At 47.8% G+C, this 12719-nt stretch overlaps 1 protein-coding gene across 1 annotated transcript in view; it reads right to left on the reverse strand.

Annotated features, from left to right (window-relative positions):
- LOC144103231 (salivary peroxidase/catechol oxidase-like) overlaps positions 1 to 12719 on the reverse strand; it is a 473398-nt gene that overhangs the window by 57723 nt on the left and 402956 nt on the right. Inside the window, exon 14 of the mRNA XM_077636008.1 lies at positions 12014 to 12119. Within this exon, the coding sequence (XP_077492134.1) occupies positions 12014 to 12119 (106 nt within the window). The remainder of the gene's footprint in view (positions 1 to 12013; positions 12120 to 12719) is intronic.

The raw sequence follows: 12719 nt of genomic DNA on the forward strand, positions 1-12719 counted from the left end.
GTTGCACATATTCGCAACACGGTAAATACACTGAATATTCAGGGCCGCGCGCACGTAGCGTCCTGTCGCTAATCGCTCGTGCGAGCGGCACATTGCACAAGCGGGCTGGGTGGAGCGCCCAGCCGCCGAGCTGGAGATAACCAGTAAGCTTTGAAACGTTGTGTTATCGGACAACAACCTCTGTTCATTTCTCAGCAAATTTAAATCATAATGTTTAACGGGGGTTTGATTCTTGATTGCTGCTCTGGGAAACGGCGTAGTTACTAGCTTGCCGTACTGATGGCCTATTCTTCCGAATAGTTCTCAGCATGTCATTCTATAAAGTCTTCGTTAGCGGTTCATAGTTTACGTACACCGTTGACATAATTGCCAATACTAGCATCGATTACAGCAATGGTAAAGCCCTTAACGACGGCAAACGATTGAATCCTGAGAGGCACTGTACCAATCTAGAAAAAATGTTGTGAACAACCACACACTAATTTTTACATTGGACAAAACACCTACTGCCATAAAACGCAGCATGAGGTTTGCTGCCTCTTAGAGTGCAGCACTCAGTCACTTCAACGCGTCCGTGCTGAGCTTTCACCACATCGACAAAACTTTCGAAGAGCTGTCTGCTATTTAGGCTAATGACTGGAGTGCTAAAATGTAGTGATTATTACACGATTTAAAATTATCAATGTACAGTGCAAGAACAATATAAAAGGATCGGTGAGTGAGCTCTAAGTATGAGCGTCCGGGAATTACGCATTTCACTGCTTGAACGAAAGTACCTGGAAGTTTCATTGCTTTGCACTGTTAATGCGCACGCAATTCCACTATCACCTATGCCCGTGTCGTGGGGTCACCGTATGCGCTCAAAAAAATGTACCTGTCAAGCAAAAAAGTCTCCTTATAATTTCCTCTATATACCACATAGTAGGCACGCGCTTTCTTGTAGGACTTTATGTAGCAGCTTGTAGCGGCGCTGGCATCACCAGCGGCGCTGATGAAGATGAAGTTGGCGCAACCTGCCTCGCGCAAACCAGAAGCTCTCGCTCGTGCAACAGGGAATGATTTCGGCAACTGGCCTAGCCAGCAACGTCAACAGCCCGCTCCACCGTCTCAGCCGCCGCGGCTACCGGGACGTCCAATAAATGTGGATTTCCTACCACATCTGGTGACATTGGCCGACAGCCCCGACGCACGCAACGCTGCCTCCACCGGCTCTGCGCTCCTGCACGTCCTGTCCCTCCACTTGGCCTTGCCTGTGCACACCCACGGTTCCCACCTGGCTTTCGGCAGTTTTTCATCGCAATGTACGCACCTCCCATCCCATCCGGTGAGCTCCTTCAGCCGTATCACCGCCCCTTCCTTCCTCGGCTGCCCGGCCTGCCCGCGTTTTATGCCTGCCAGGGACCCCGTTTTGTGGCTGGCGCTGCTGGACTCGCACTTTCATGTCCATAACGTGTCCAGCCAGCTGCTGCGCTATCAGCACGCAAGCCGCGAACTACCTCCCGGTCTCCTGGCACAGCTGTGGTTGCCGCCTCCCGGTCCCGACATATACGCCGATTTCAGGAAGGGCTTGACGGCATATTTTGGCTTGGAGCTCCCGCCGACTCTCTGCGCTCCTGTTCCGGACTCGGAAGCTGCGGCATCACTCGACTCACCGCCCCTGGCCGCATTCTCGACCCGAGCTGCTTCGGATTTCCCTCCGCCAGCTTATGCACCGGAGCCGCTCCCCACACCGGTGTGTCCACTATTGCCGCCACAGAATGAGCCCCCACTCACGGTTCGGCAAGTGCCACGCGTGGACGCGCCAGTCTCTTGCCAACCTTCTGATCCAGCTGCCTAAAAATACACCCCGATCTCTCTCAAGTTTGCTTCACCAGGCCCTATGGACGGCCATCCACCTGTGATCTCCCATTCCACGGCGCATCCTGCCCGCCCCTGATTCCCAGCTGTGGCGCCTGCCTTTGGGCCATCACCGGCAGCACCCTCTCTTGACTCGGTCCCGCACTCTCTTCTAGTCCCACGTTCGCCTGCTCCCTCAAGCCCGACCACAGTGAGCACAACTGTCATTCCTGTCGCGAGGCCCGCATGCACGCCACCCGACGGCCTTTTCGAATCTCACGCGCCACCCGCAACGCCTGCCACACATCCGTGTCCACCTGGCGCCTTCACCAGTGCCTGTGCCTCCGCGACAAGCTAGATAGCCCTACCGTATGCTTGCGATTTCGACAACTACGCCACGGACCTGCTTCTTGTGCCCCCAGCCACCCGTCTTACTGCCACAGTGAGCTCGGTTTTGCATCAAGCCACCGCTCCACGTCGACCACTTCGACCACTTCCCTACGCGGCAGCCCGAAGCCCACGCAGCAGACCTCCAGCCCAGTATCGTGTGCCGTCGTTTCAGCGTCGCCAGCGGCTGAGGCATCCCCTCCTCTTCTACGGCAGTGGTTTCCGCACGCCATCCCTTCGTCTGCAACCGCTGGGCCAGCGCAAAGCCCATACCGCCCGTAACACCCGGCGCGGGTGCATTTTCTGCAATGGCATTTTTCGACCCGCTTCAACCCAACGCCTAGCTCGCCTCCTTGTCATCGACTTCTGCCGCCTGTTCCTTGTGCCATCCTCCTCATCCTTTGGCTCCCGTCACCCTTTACGTAGCAGCCAGGCTCGACCACCTGAGTTTGTTTCTCCCACCCGGCGGCCTTCACGAACTTAACCGTGTCCTGGACTTGATTCACCCGTACAAACTTGTACATACCGTTTTTTTCCTCTATCGCGCATCGCGATAGGGGAGGAGCATCTGTAGCGGCGCTGATGAAGATGAAGTTGGCGCGACCTGCCTCGCGCAAACCAGAAGCCCTCGGCTGGTGCAACAGGGAATGATTTCGGCAACTGGCCTAGCCAGCAACGTCAACAGCCCGCTCCACCGTCTCAGCCGCCGCGGCTACCGGGACGTCCAATAAATGTGGATTTCCTACCACATCTGGTGACACTGGCCGACAGCCCCGACGCACGCAACGCTGCCTCCACCGGCTCTGCGCTCCTGCACGTCCTGTCCCTCCACTTGGCCTTGCCTGTGCACACCCACGGTTCCCACCTGGCTTTCGGCAGTTTTTCATCGCAATGTACGCACCTCCCATCCCATCCGGTGAGCTCCTTCAGCCGTATTTCCTACCACAAGCTCATGGTCGTAGCCGCACTCCGATGGGAGAACTTTTGATAAAAGTGCGCATTCGTACGGCACGGCTCAACCTCCCAGAGGAACCTACAAAACAGGGACACTGTAGCATGGACACTATAGTAGGGACACTGTAGCACGGACGTGCGCCTTGCCAACGCGCCGAGAGGGCGCCACGCGTTTCTTGCTGGTGCGAGGAATTCATAATCAATAGAAAAACAGCGCAGGAAATGTTTTGCTCCACTTAAATGTAATATGCTTTATATTTCTTCAAATGCAGGAAATTACGGTACCCTAAGCTCCGAGAGCTTCTCGATGTATTTTAAATTAGGGCTTTGGGGAGCGATAAAGTGAAGTCAAGTGGGGTATATTTCGGGACCTCGCCATAGGCGCTATGCTATCGTAGCTCATTGCGTATGGTAAGCGCTATATCTAAGCTACATTTTTGAAACTCTATTAAAAGAAACTTTAAGAAGCATTCAACATATAGGCGAGAGAGCTAATCTCTATCTTTTATGCGCGACAAGGTATTAATTTTTATTTTTCGTCGCCATTGAGTTACGCGGCGTCGCGCCGCCGGCTGTCGCGAGATGGCGCGACCGGGTTTTCGAGGTGCATGAGCCTGAATCCTGGGGATGATCCATTGTCCAGAAATACATTGAAAAAGTTTGGTCCCCAGAAAAACTACATAATTCTAGTCGTTCAAATTAACGGGGATGGTATTAACGAGGCGCGACTGTACTTTCAATTCGGATTAAAAATTTTAACGAAAGAATACTGCAGTTATTTAATGACCTCAAGTTCACCCTTTTTGTGTATGTTTATATGGAAGATTTATAATGGGTACCAATGGGCTCGAATGAAATAACTGCAATGAAAAATATATGCAGAAATGGGTTTCACAAACAGGATTCCCAGCAGAGCAACCGGTGAGCATGTTCATTGCGCAAGTTAAGTCTGCATATGAGCGCACACAAGAGGACCAGCTCGGTGTTTGTGCGCCTGACACAAAAATGCAACGAGTGAAAAACTTGGTAGTAATCCTTTGCCCCATCACCATCGAGGGGCAATCAGTTTTCGGGGGCCTCATGAAAGAAAACGCAGGCGGAGTGGAAACGTTGGTATACGGTGGCATCGTTTTTATGTAACAGTGCCCGCATGTAAATAAATTTAATTGCACTCCTCTCAGCAGCAAACAGGCGAGCAACTCGCAATTACACTTTGAAAAATTAAAAAGCAGACACTCAACAGTCTTTGCGAGCACAACAAACGGAAACAGCCAGCACGACGAAAGCGAAACCAACCGCAGCATGCGAGCGGCTGATGACGCGCGATTGTTATCAAAGCACACGACTTGAAAAAACAAAAACCACGTAGAAAAAGATAGAAAACAATTTCTTCCACTCGCACGGAGCGGAAGCGGAAGCACCTGCTGGGAAACGGATATTTAAAATGATAGCCTGTTTTTCAAACTAACAGGTGGCACACTAATTGTTCAACCTCGACCACTCGGGGCCGTAAAATTAATTTGCACAATTACGTCTTCGACCCTCGGATATTAATATGACTATTATGAGTAAAAAGACGCGCAGTGCGATACTGATGAAAAAGACTGTTCAATTCAAAGCACTCTGAAGCGCGCCGAGGGCATGAACGGCATCGTAACGAACGCTAGCCCAGCAGCGCAGCTGATCCCGTGTGACTCTATGGCGGCGCCGTTGAAGTTGTCTCCACCCTGAACGGTGGCTCTGGCATCGAAGCGCCCTAGGCTTCTCCAACCCATGGTGCCGCCTACAGCACCTTTCCAACAAGAGGGCGTGGACCTGCTGGGAGCATTCCCAGTGTCGTCATCGGGAAACAAATGGGTTGTTTCAGCGACAGGCTACTTGACGTCGTACGCCGTGACACAGCCGTTGCCCCGCGCTAATGCGACCAAAGTGGCTCTGTTTTTTGAAACATCCATAGTCTCGCGTCATGGTACACCATCGGTCGTCATCACGGACCGTGGCATCGCCATTACGGCTGACTTAATGCAAGCTCTCTTCGAACTTACTTAAACCAAGGATAGGAAGACTCCGCCGCTACTTCGGTCCATACGAGGTAGTTCGGCGTCTTAGTGATGTCACCTATGAAGTTTTACTGCGGGACCCGAGATCCTTACCACGGCGATGCCATCCGACTGAGACTGTCCACGTAGTGAGCATGAAACCTTACCACGGCAGGCTGCAACCTGCCTTGTTTGCCTGCTTAACTGTTGTCTACTTTCCGCTCCCCACGGTGAACATTACAACCTTGACTTTCCGTTCGTTGTCGGCGTCGGGCCGCCGCTTTGAAGGAGGCAGTAACGCCGCGTACCCATGGGATAGCAGACGACGAGGACAAACTGGGTCTGTGGGCGAGTCAGCCATCTTGTGTATTCTTCTCTGTACTTCTCACCTTGTGCCAGTGCAATTGTCTCAAGCCTTCGTTACTATATACTAAAGAAACTCGATATAGAATGTCGGCAAAAACACCTTTCAATATATTAATTCATGCCCATATGTGCATATGTGAAGGCCCAGCTTTTCGGGCTAACCTGAGCTATTTATGTTAATTGCTGTGGCGGCCCCTAGATGGCACTACAGGTAGAACAATATGTTTTCACTAGTCGTCTGCGCATTCTACTCTGAGTGAAAGTATAGAGCTGGACGTCCACCTCAAACAGCGTGTAAACATATTCTGTGTGAAGCTTGGCAAGACAGCCACAGAGACGTATGAGCTCCTTCGTGACGCTTACGGCAACGGGACATTATCGCGGGCGCGAGTTTCAGATAGGCACAAGGCGTTCGTTTCGGGGAGAACATCGGTGGAAGACGACACAAGGCAGGGGCGCTCTTAAACCTCACGGAATGAAAACAACGTGGTTCGGATCAGGGAAATCGTACAGCCCCACCACACCATTACAGTCCACATGCAATCAGATGCTCTCTACATTGGTAAGACAACACGCCACCAAATTTTGCGCGAAAACTTGGGGAAACGAAAGCTGAATGCCAGACTTGTGTCGCACACCCTCACACAGGACCAGAAGGACATGCGGACATCAATGAGCGCTGATTTGCACTCCGAGGCATATAAGGATGCTGTCGATGGCGCCATTGCTGAAGACGAAGCATGGTGTTTTGAATACAATCCTCAAACAAAATCCTGGTTGAATTGCGAAAGCGTGCTTAGCTTTCGCCTTAGAATTTAACTGTTCCGAAGCAGTTAAATTCTGTTCCGAACTAGCCCAAAAAGAAGTTTTACTGAAGCGGTGGAGCAACCAGATTCAGATATAGACTCTTCTTCGGTAACTTCAATGGCGAGACTGACCAACCAACGCGTAGCGTACCGCTCTATATCCCAGTGAAGCCGCAACGGAGCGAGCGCAAGGCGAGGAGGTCGTCATATCAACGAAGAGACCACCTACTAGGCGCGGCGCCGGCTCGGAGGCGCCGGCACACGCGACGAGCGGCTCCCTTCTAGCTGCGGCGGGGAGGAAGCTGACGTCACCCGTCGTCGTAGCAACATAGAGAGCTGGCGTCACACCACATGCCAAGCGCAGTGCTGGCTCTGGGGGGAGCACGGCATACGCGACGGGCGGTTAGACCTGGCGTAGTATTACTTTTTGCAATAAAAGAGGCAGAGTGCCGAATGGCGGTCCACAAGCTCTCCACCGTCGAGAAAAGTGCGGCGACAGAAGACAGAAGCAAAGACGATACTGATAGTTTTTTTCGATGCCAGAAGTGTCATACACCACGAGTAAGTCCCACAAGGGCAGGCGGCGAATCAGGAGTTTTATATCCACGTGCTGCAACACATGCGTGAGGCACTGCGACGCTGTCGCCCTGATTTATGGTCATCTGGGCAATGAAGCCTTCTTCATGATCACGCAAGTCCGCACACTGCTCTCAGTGTGACAAAATTTCTCGCCAAGCACAATATTACTGTACTGCTCCATCCGCCATACTCGCCTGATCTCTCCCGATGCGATTTTTTCCTCTTTCCTCGTGTGAAGAGAGCCCTAAAAGGTCGCTGGATGGCGAGCGTGGAGACCATTCAAAGCGCCACGACAAAGGAGCTTAGAGCCCTGCCAAAAGAAGCGTTTTCCAGCTGTTTCTAAGACCTCAAGAAGCGTTGGAAGCTGTCTGTAGACTGCTAGGGAGACTATTTCGAAGGGGTGCTGCACAAATGATTTCAATCTTAAACGCAACTTTTTAAATGGACTCAGTCTCGGAAATTTATGAACAAATGTTGTTTATTATTATCTGCAACTATATTAAGATAACAAACTGCATTATACGATAAAGACTGCTTTCGGTATAACGGGCGGCAAAAAGTAGACGCGCGGGCAAGAGATGTCGCGCATTGAATGAAGGTGTGTAATGATATAGGTTAAAGCCTGTTAGTATAGATTCGTTATTGGTTACGACCGGATTTTTTTACATACATAATAATCTGAACGGGCACAAGGCGTCGCGTTAATCTTGAAAAAACGAAACTTCTTAAAGTACGGGTGTGTAGGGTTTGCTCGTTGCTGTGGAACCAATAGGGTCTGTGTATTTTTCTGTCTGTATTTATGTGTGCATTGTAATAACTCATGTGAGTTGTTTGTGTCGCTTTGTTGTGTTATTCTAAAACTGCAAATGTTCGTCTTTTTTGGCACCAGCTTTCTCGACAGGGGGGAACCAGGTGCCAGCATGTTCCTTTCAAATTCGTACTGCTGTTTACAAGTGGTACTGTTTTGTGGGAAAAAATTGTGTGCAGTGTGTGCAACTGTCTCTTTGTGAGAACACCTTCGCTGCACTGCACGGGGGTGGGGGAGGGGAGTTAAAAACATAGCATAGAGTTGAGGTTTCAGGTTGGTAGCTATCATTCTGCATTTAAAAGTGAATTCCGCGGTCTCCTCATCAAGCCATGCCCCAAACGGCTTCTCCGTAGTGTGTATGATAGTTACTGCCTGTGCAGTTTGGTTTTGTGCGGGCACATTGAGAATAGTCCTGGTCCCAACCCAGATCATGCCAGTACTAAAGAAATTCTGCCAGAGCTACTAGTAGGACAGAAAAAAATAACAGATTAGATAGCTGCACTGAGGTTAGAACAATAATATAATAATAATAATGAAAATTGGTTTTTTTGGGAAAGGAAATGGCGCAGTATCTGTCTCATATATCGTTGGACACCTGAACCGCGCCGTAAGGGAAGGGATAAAAGAGGGAGTGAAAGAGGGAAGGAAGAAGGAGGTGCCGTAGTGGAGGGCTCCGGAATAATTTCGACCACCTGGGGATCTTTAACGTGCACTGACATCGCACAGCACACGGGCGCCTTAGCGTTTTTCCTCCATAAAAACGCAGCCGCCGCGGTCGGGTTCGAACCCGGGAACTCCGGATCAGTAGTCGAGCGCCCTAACCACTGAGCCACCGCGGCGGGTTAAGAACAAATGGAACAAGCGGAAATGCGAAAACTTATTTCGACATCGATTTGAGGTATGCGGAGCTGGAAAAGAAAACCACAGTCATAGATGCGCTAGTACAGAAAGTTGGCTCTCTTTAGGCAAAGGTGGTAGAAATTGAAGATCAAAGTCGCCGCTCAAACTGGATTGTTTCTGGCATTTAAGAAGATAAAAATGTGGACACCACTGTATTAAAAGAACAAGTTCTCACGGAACTCTTTTCCACTGAATTTAACGGAGAATGCAGGTCAATTGGGCGGGTTCATATGCTCGGGAGAAGCCGAAGCAACCGACGAACTATCATATCTTATTTTTTTTCAGAATTTTAACGAAAAGCGAGAAGTCATGAATAGATGTCAGAAACTAAACGGTAAAAAATATCAGTGCAGAATGGCTACTACCGAGATACTCTCAGAAAGCGGAAGCTACTCTGGGAAAATGCGAAAGACAGATTAGAAAAAAAAATGTGTATCTATTTCATGACAGACTGAAGATCGGTAATGCTGTCTTTGGGATGACAAAAAAAAAAAAACGAGAGAGTAAAGCTGTCCAAGGCTCACAGCACTTTACGTACTGACAAGAATGGATTGCGAATCACTTTAATGCATATTTTCAAAGTTCTTTCTCCATTTCTGCGGCGCATGCTCCATGCGATGTTCCTGAAGAGCAACTTGAGGCTGACAAATGTAATTTTGGTATCACTATGTGGTGTTTTTTAGTGCTTCTGAACATAAAAAAGCGAACATCTTGATAACATCCCTATTAAATTTCTGTACCATTATGCCGGATTGTTATCCAAGTTCGTAGTCACCATATTACGGGCATCCACATCGTCCGCTCACTTTCCTTCTGATTGGCTAACGGCACATGTGGTCCTGTGCTGACAAAAGAATATGCCACACTCATCCAGAATTATCGCCCCGTTTCACTTTTATCATCATGTTGCAAAATGTTAGAGCATATAATTGCTGATTACGTAATTGATTTTCTAGGTTTTCAAATTTCACCCCAGCACGCTTGTAGGAAAGGTTACCCCACAGTTATGCAATTACCTTAAGTTGTGCACAGCTTCGCAGAAATCTGTGACAGATCTGGCCAAACAGATGTAATACTTTTATACTTTTCAAAGGCTTTTGCTTCAGTTTCACACGAAAAGCTAATTTGTAAACTCAAACTAGCCGGTCTACTAATGTTCCTAATCAGATGGATTACTGCCTATCTCACTAACCGAACTCAATTTGTGCATATTGGTGGTCACTTATCGTATTACCTTCCAGTAAGCATCCTTGGAGCTTGGTTATTTCTCATTTACGTAAATGACATTGTTAATGTTGTTACTGAACCAGTTCATATCATGCTGTTCGCCGACGATTGCGTATTATTCACTTAAATTAAAACTCCTCATGACCAAATTGTGCTCAACTCTAACCACAGCAGTACTCAAGATTTTACTGCCATACAAGACTAGACACCAAACGCTGAAAAAACTTGAGAACAACTAAAGAAACACACACAGCATATCTTATCAATACAGCCTATCTTCGCGATCTCTGTCCGAAGTAACGAAGTACAAGTACCTTGGTGTCACAATAACAAATACCTTACGTTAGAATACCCACATTTCTAACATCTGCGCAGCGCCTTTCCGCAAACTGCGTTTTCCCAAATACAAGCTTAAACAGGCACCTTCTGCAACGAAGCTTTTAGCTAATACATCAATTATTAGACCTTAATTAGAGCATGCGTGTACGGTGTGGTACCCATAAACTAAAACTAATATGCATGCATTAGAGATATTACAGAGAAAAGCCGTTTTGTTTGTTTTTCTAAATTTTGCACTACCGATTCTTCAACAGCTTTAATGAATGATCATGGCATACAGACATTAAAAACTCGACGAAAGCTTCAGCGACTAAAACTTCTTTTTCTTTTTGCTCAAGAATAACAAGTTATCTAGGTGCCCTGAACTGTACCTAAAACCACTAGTCACATGATTAGCCAGGCACCGTTACGAGCAGTCGCTAAACCCTTAAAGCGCCAGAACGAACATTTTTAAATATTCTTTTTTCCTCGCACAATAACAAAGTAAAACCAGCTCCCATTCAGTTTTTTTAATGAGCACTAGAACCATCACCAGTTATTTATGAGTTTGTATTTTGTAATCGGTACATAGCCCATTATAATAATAATTGGTTTTTGGGGAAAGGAAATGGCGCAGTATCTGTCAATATATCGTTGGACACCTGAACCGCGCCGTATGGGTAGAGATAAGGGAGGGAGTGAAAGAAGAAAGGAAGGAGTAGGTGCCGTAGTGGAGGGCTCCGGAATAATTTCGACCTCCTGGGGATCTTTAACGTGCACTGACATCGCACAGCACACGGGCGCCTTAGCGTTTTTCCTCCATAAAAACGCAGCCGCCGCGGTCGGGTTCAAACCCGGGAACTGTTTTCGCATTTTTATTTGTTGGGCTAAATGTTCATTTTGCTTTCTTTCGTATTGTATTTCGCCTCCTTCTTGGACCCACTATGTGAATTTCTGGCACGAATATTTGCTGTGTTCAATTAACTGTTTTTGATAGAATCCATGCATGTGCAGCTCTTTGCTTCCCTTTTAATTGGTGTCGTAAATATTAAGTTTGAATTTTTCCCCGCTCTATTCCCCTCCTACTTGGGCCCACCAAGACAGGAAGTATTGTATGAATAAATAAATAAATTTAGCTTCTTTTTTTCATTAAACCGAATTGCTACAAACGCCTCTTTTCAATCAGCGCGACAAACATGCCGACCTGCCTATTGAAATCAATTTGCCACAGAGCACCGTAGTGGCAAGGCAGGGATCCGTTCGGAGGATCCGCGCCCTTAACTAAGTGTGTGACACTCACATTGCAATAAAAATGACTAATTCACTGTCATTTCAGACATTCTGACGGGTTCCAGAATGTTACCTTCGATTTTAAGTCGTGCTAACTGTGGGCGTAATCTTACAACAAGGTATCGGAACTAGTTAGGTAATAGTAAAAGAAGAGGAAGGAGAAATATAACGAATTACCAAAAAATTTCCATGAAGACAACATTGATTTATAACCATTGCTAACCTCATTGGCAAAGCGCTCAGCAAATATATCAATAGAAAAGCTTTAAGGGAGTCCTCGGCGTCGCTCACACGAGTGTTAATGTGAGCGCTACACCCTCATGAGAGTTCATATCGCTACCATGATTTCGTATCATATTGCGCAAGGGTTAAATGCAACTAACACTTGATGAATGGGTGCGCCGAATTCTTTTTTTTTGAGCGAACACTCCACGTGGCTTTTCTAATTTTGGCCTTTGACCTACTGCCACCTTGAACGCGAAAGAGTACAGAAAAGGGCTCACTTGTCGCTAGGCAACAAGAAGGCAAGGCGCTGAATCGTTCGTAGTGCTTGGCTGTTCTCACAGATGACGCTGGCGAACGTGACACTCCGGATGCTGTTCAATTGGTCTGAAAGCCGTAGAGACACATGGCTTCAGGGCGCGTAAAGATTCCGCATAAAGAACGTGCGAATGAGCGGTGTTGGCGCAGTGCATGACTAATGCAAATAAGGCAAGAAAAATGTGGAAGGCAATACTAACTATCTACAGTGATGATGCACAGTGTGTAACAGGAGGATGGCGTAGAATTTGGTCATGATCACTACTTAGGCACTGTGAATGAAGAACCTAAATATGAAAGGTATATAATTAAGAAAATTAGTGCTCCACACTTACTAATAGAGCTTTGTTGAAGACAAGGACAGAGAAAAACACGCAATCGCTGGTGACACTAGCAGAGTTTTATTCAGTACACAAACAGGTATGTACCATAAGCAGGAAAAGACAGACAAAAGCGGAAAAGAATTACAACGGCCAGCAAAACATGAAGGGAGCCTCGTAGCCAAGCGAGCAAAATGAGCAATACATTTTTCTGTCACCAGAGAGAGGCCTGTAGCACCTGATGTTCTATCTTGGGTATCTTAGAGCCGTTATTCTCATATGATGTGAGTCCTGGTGGCTGTACCGCTTGCAGTTGCAAACATGCGACTGTTGGAGCACGAAGCAGAAG

Source organism: Amblyomma americanum, chromosome 9, assembly GCF_052857255.1.
Source record: "Amblyomma americanum isolate KBUSLIRL-KWMA chromosome 9, ASM5285725v1, whole genome shotgun sequence".
Taxonomy (NCBI): Eukaryota; Metazoa; Arthropoda; class Arachnida; order Ixodida; family Ixodidae; genus Amblyomma; species Amblyomma americanum.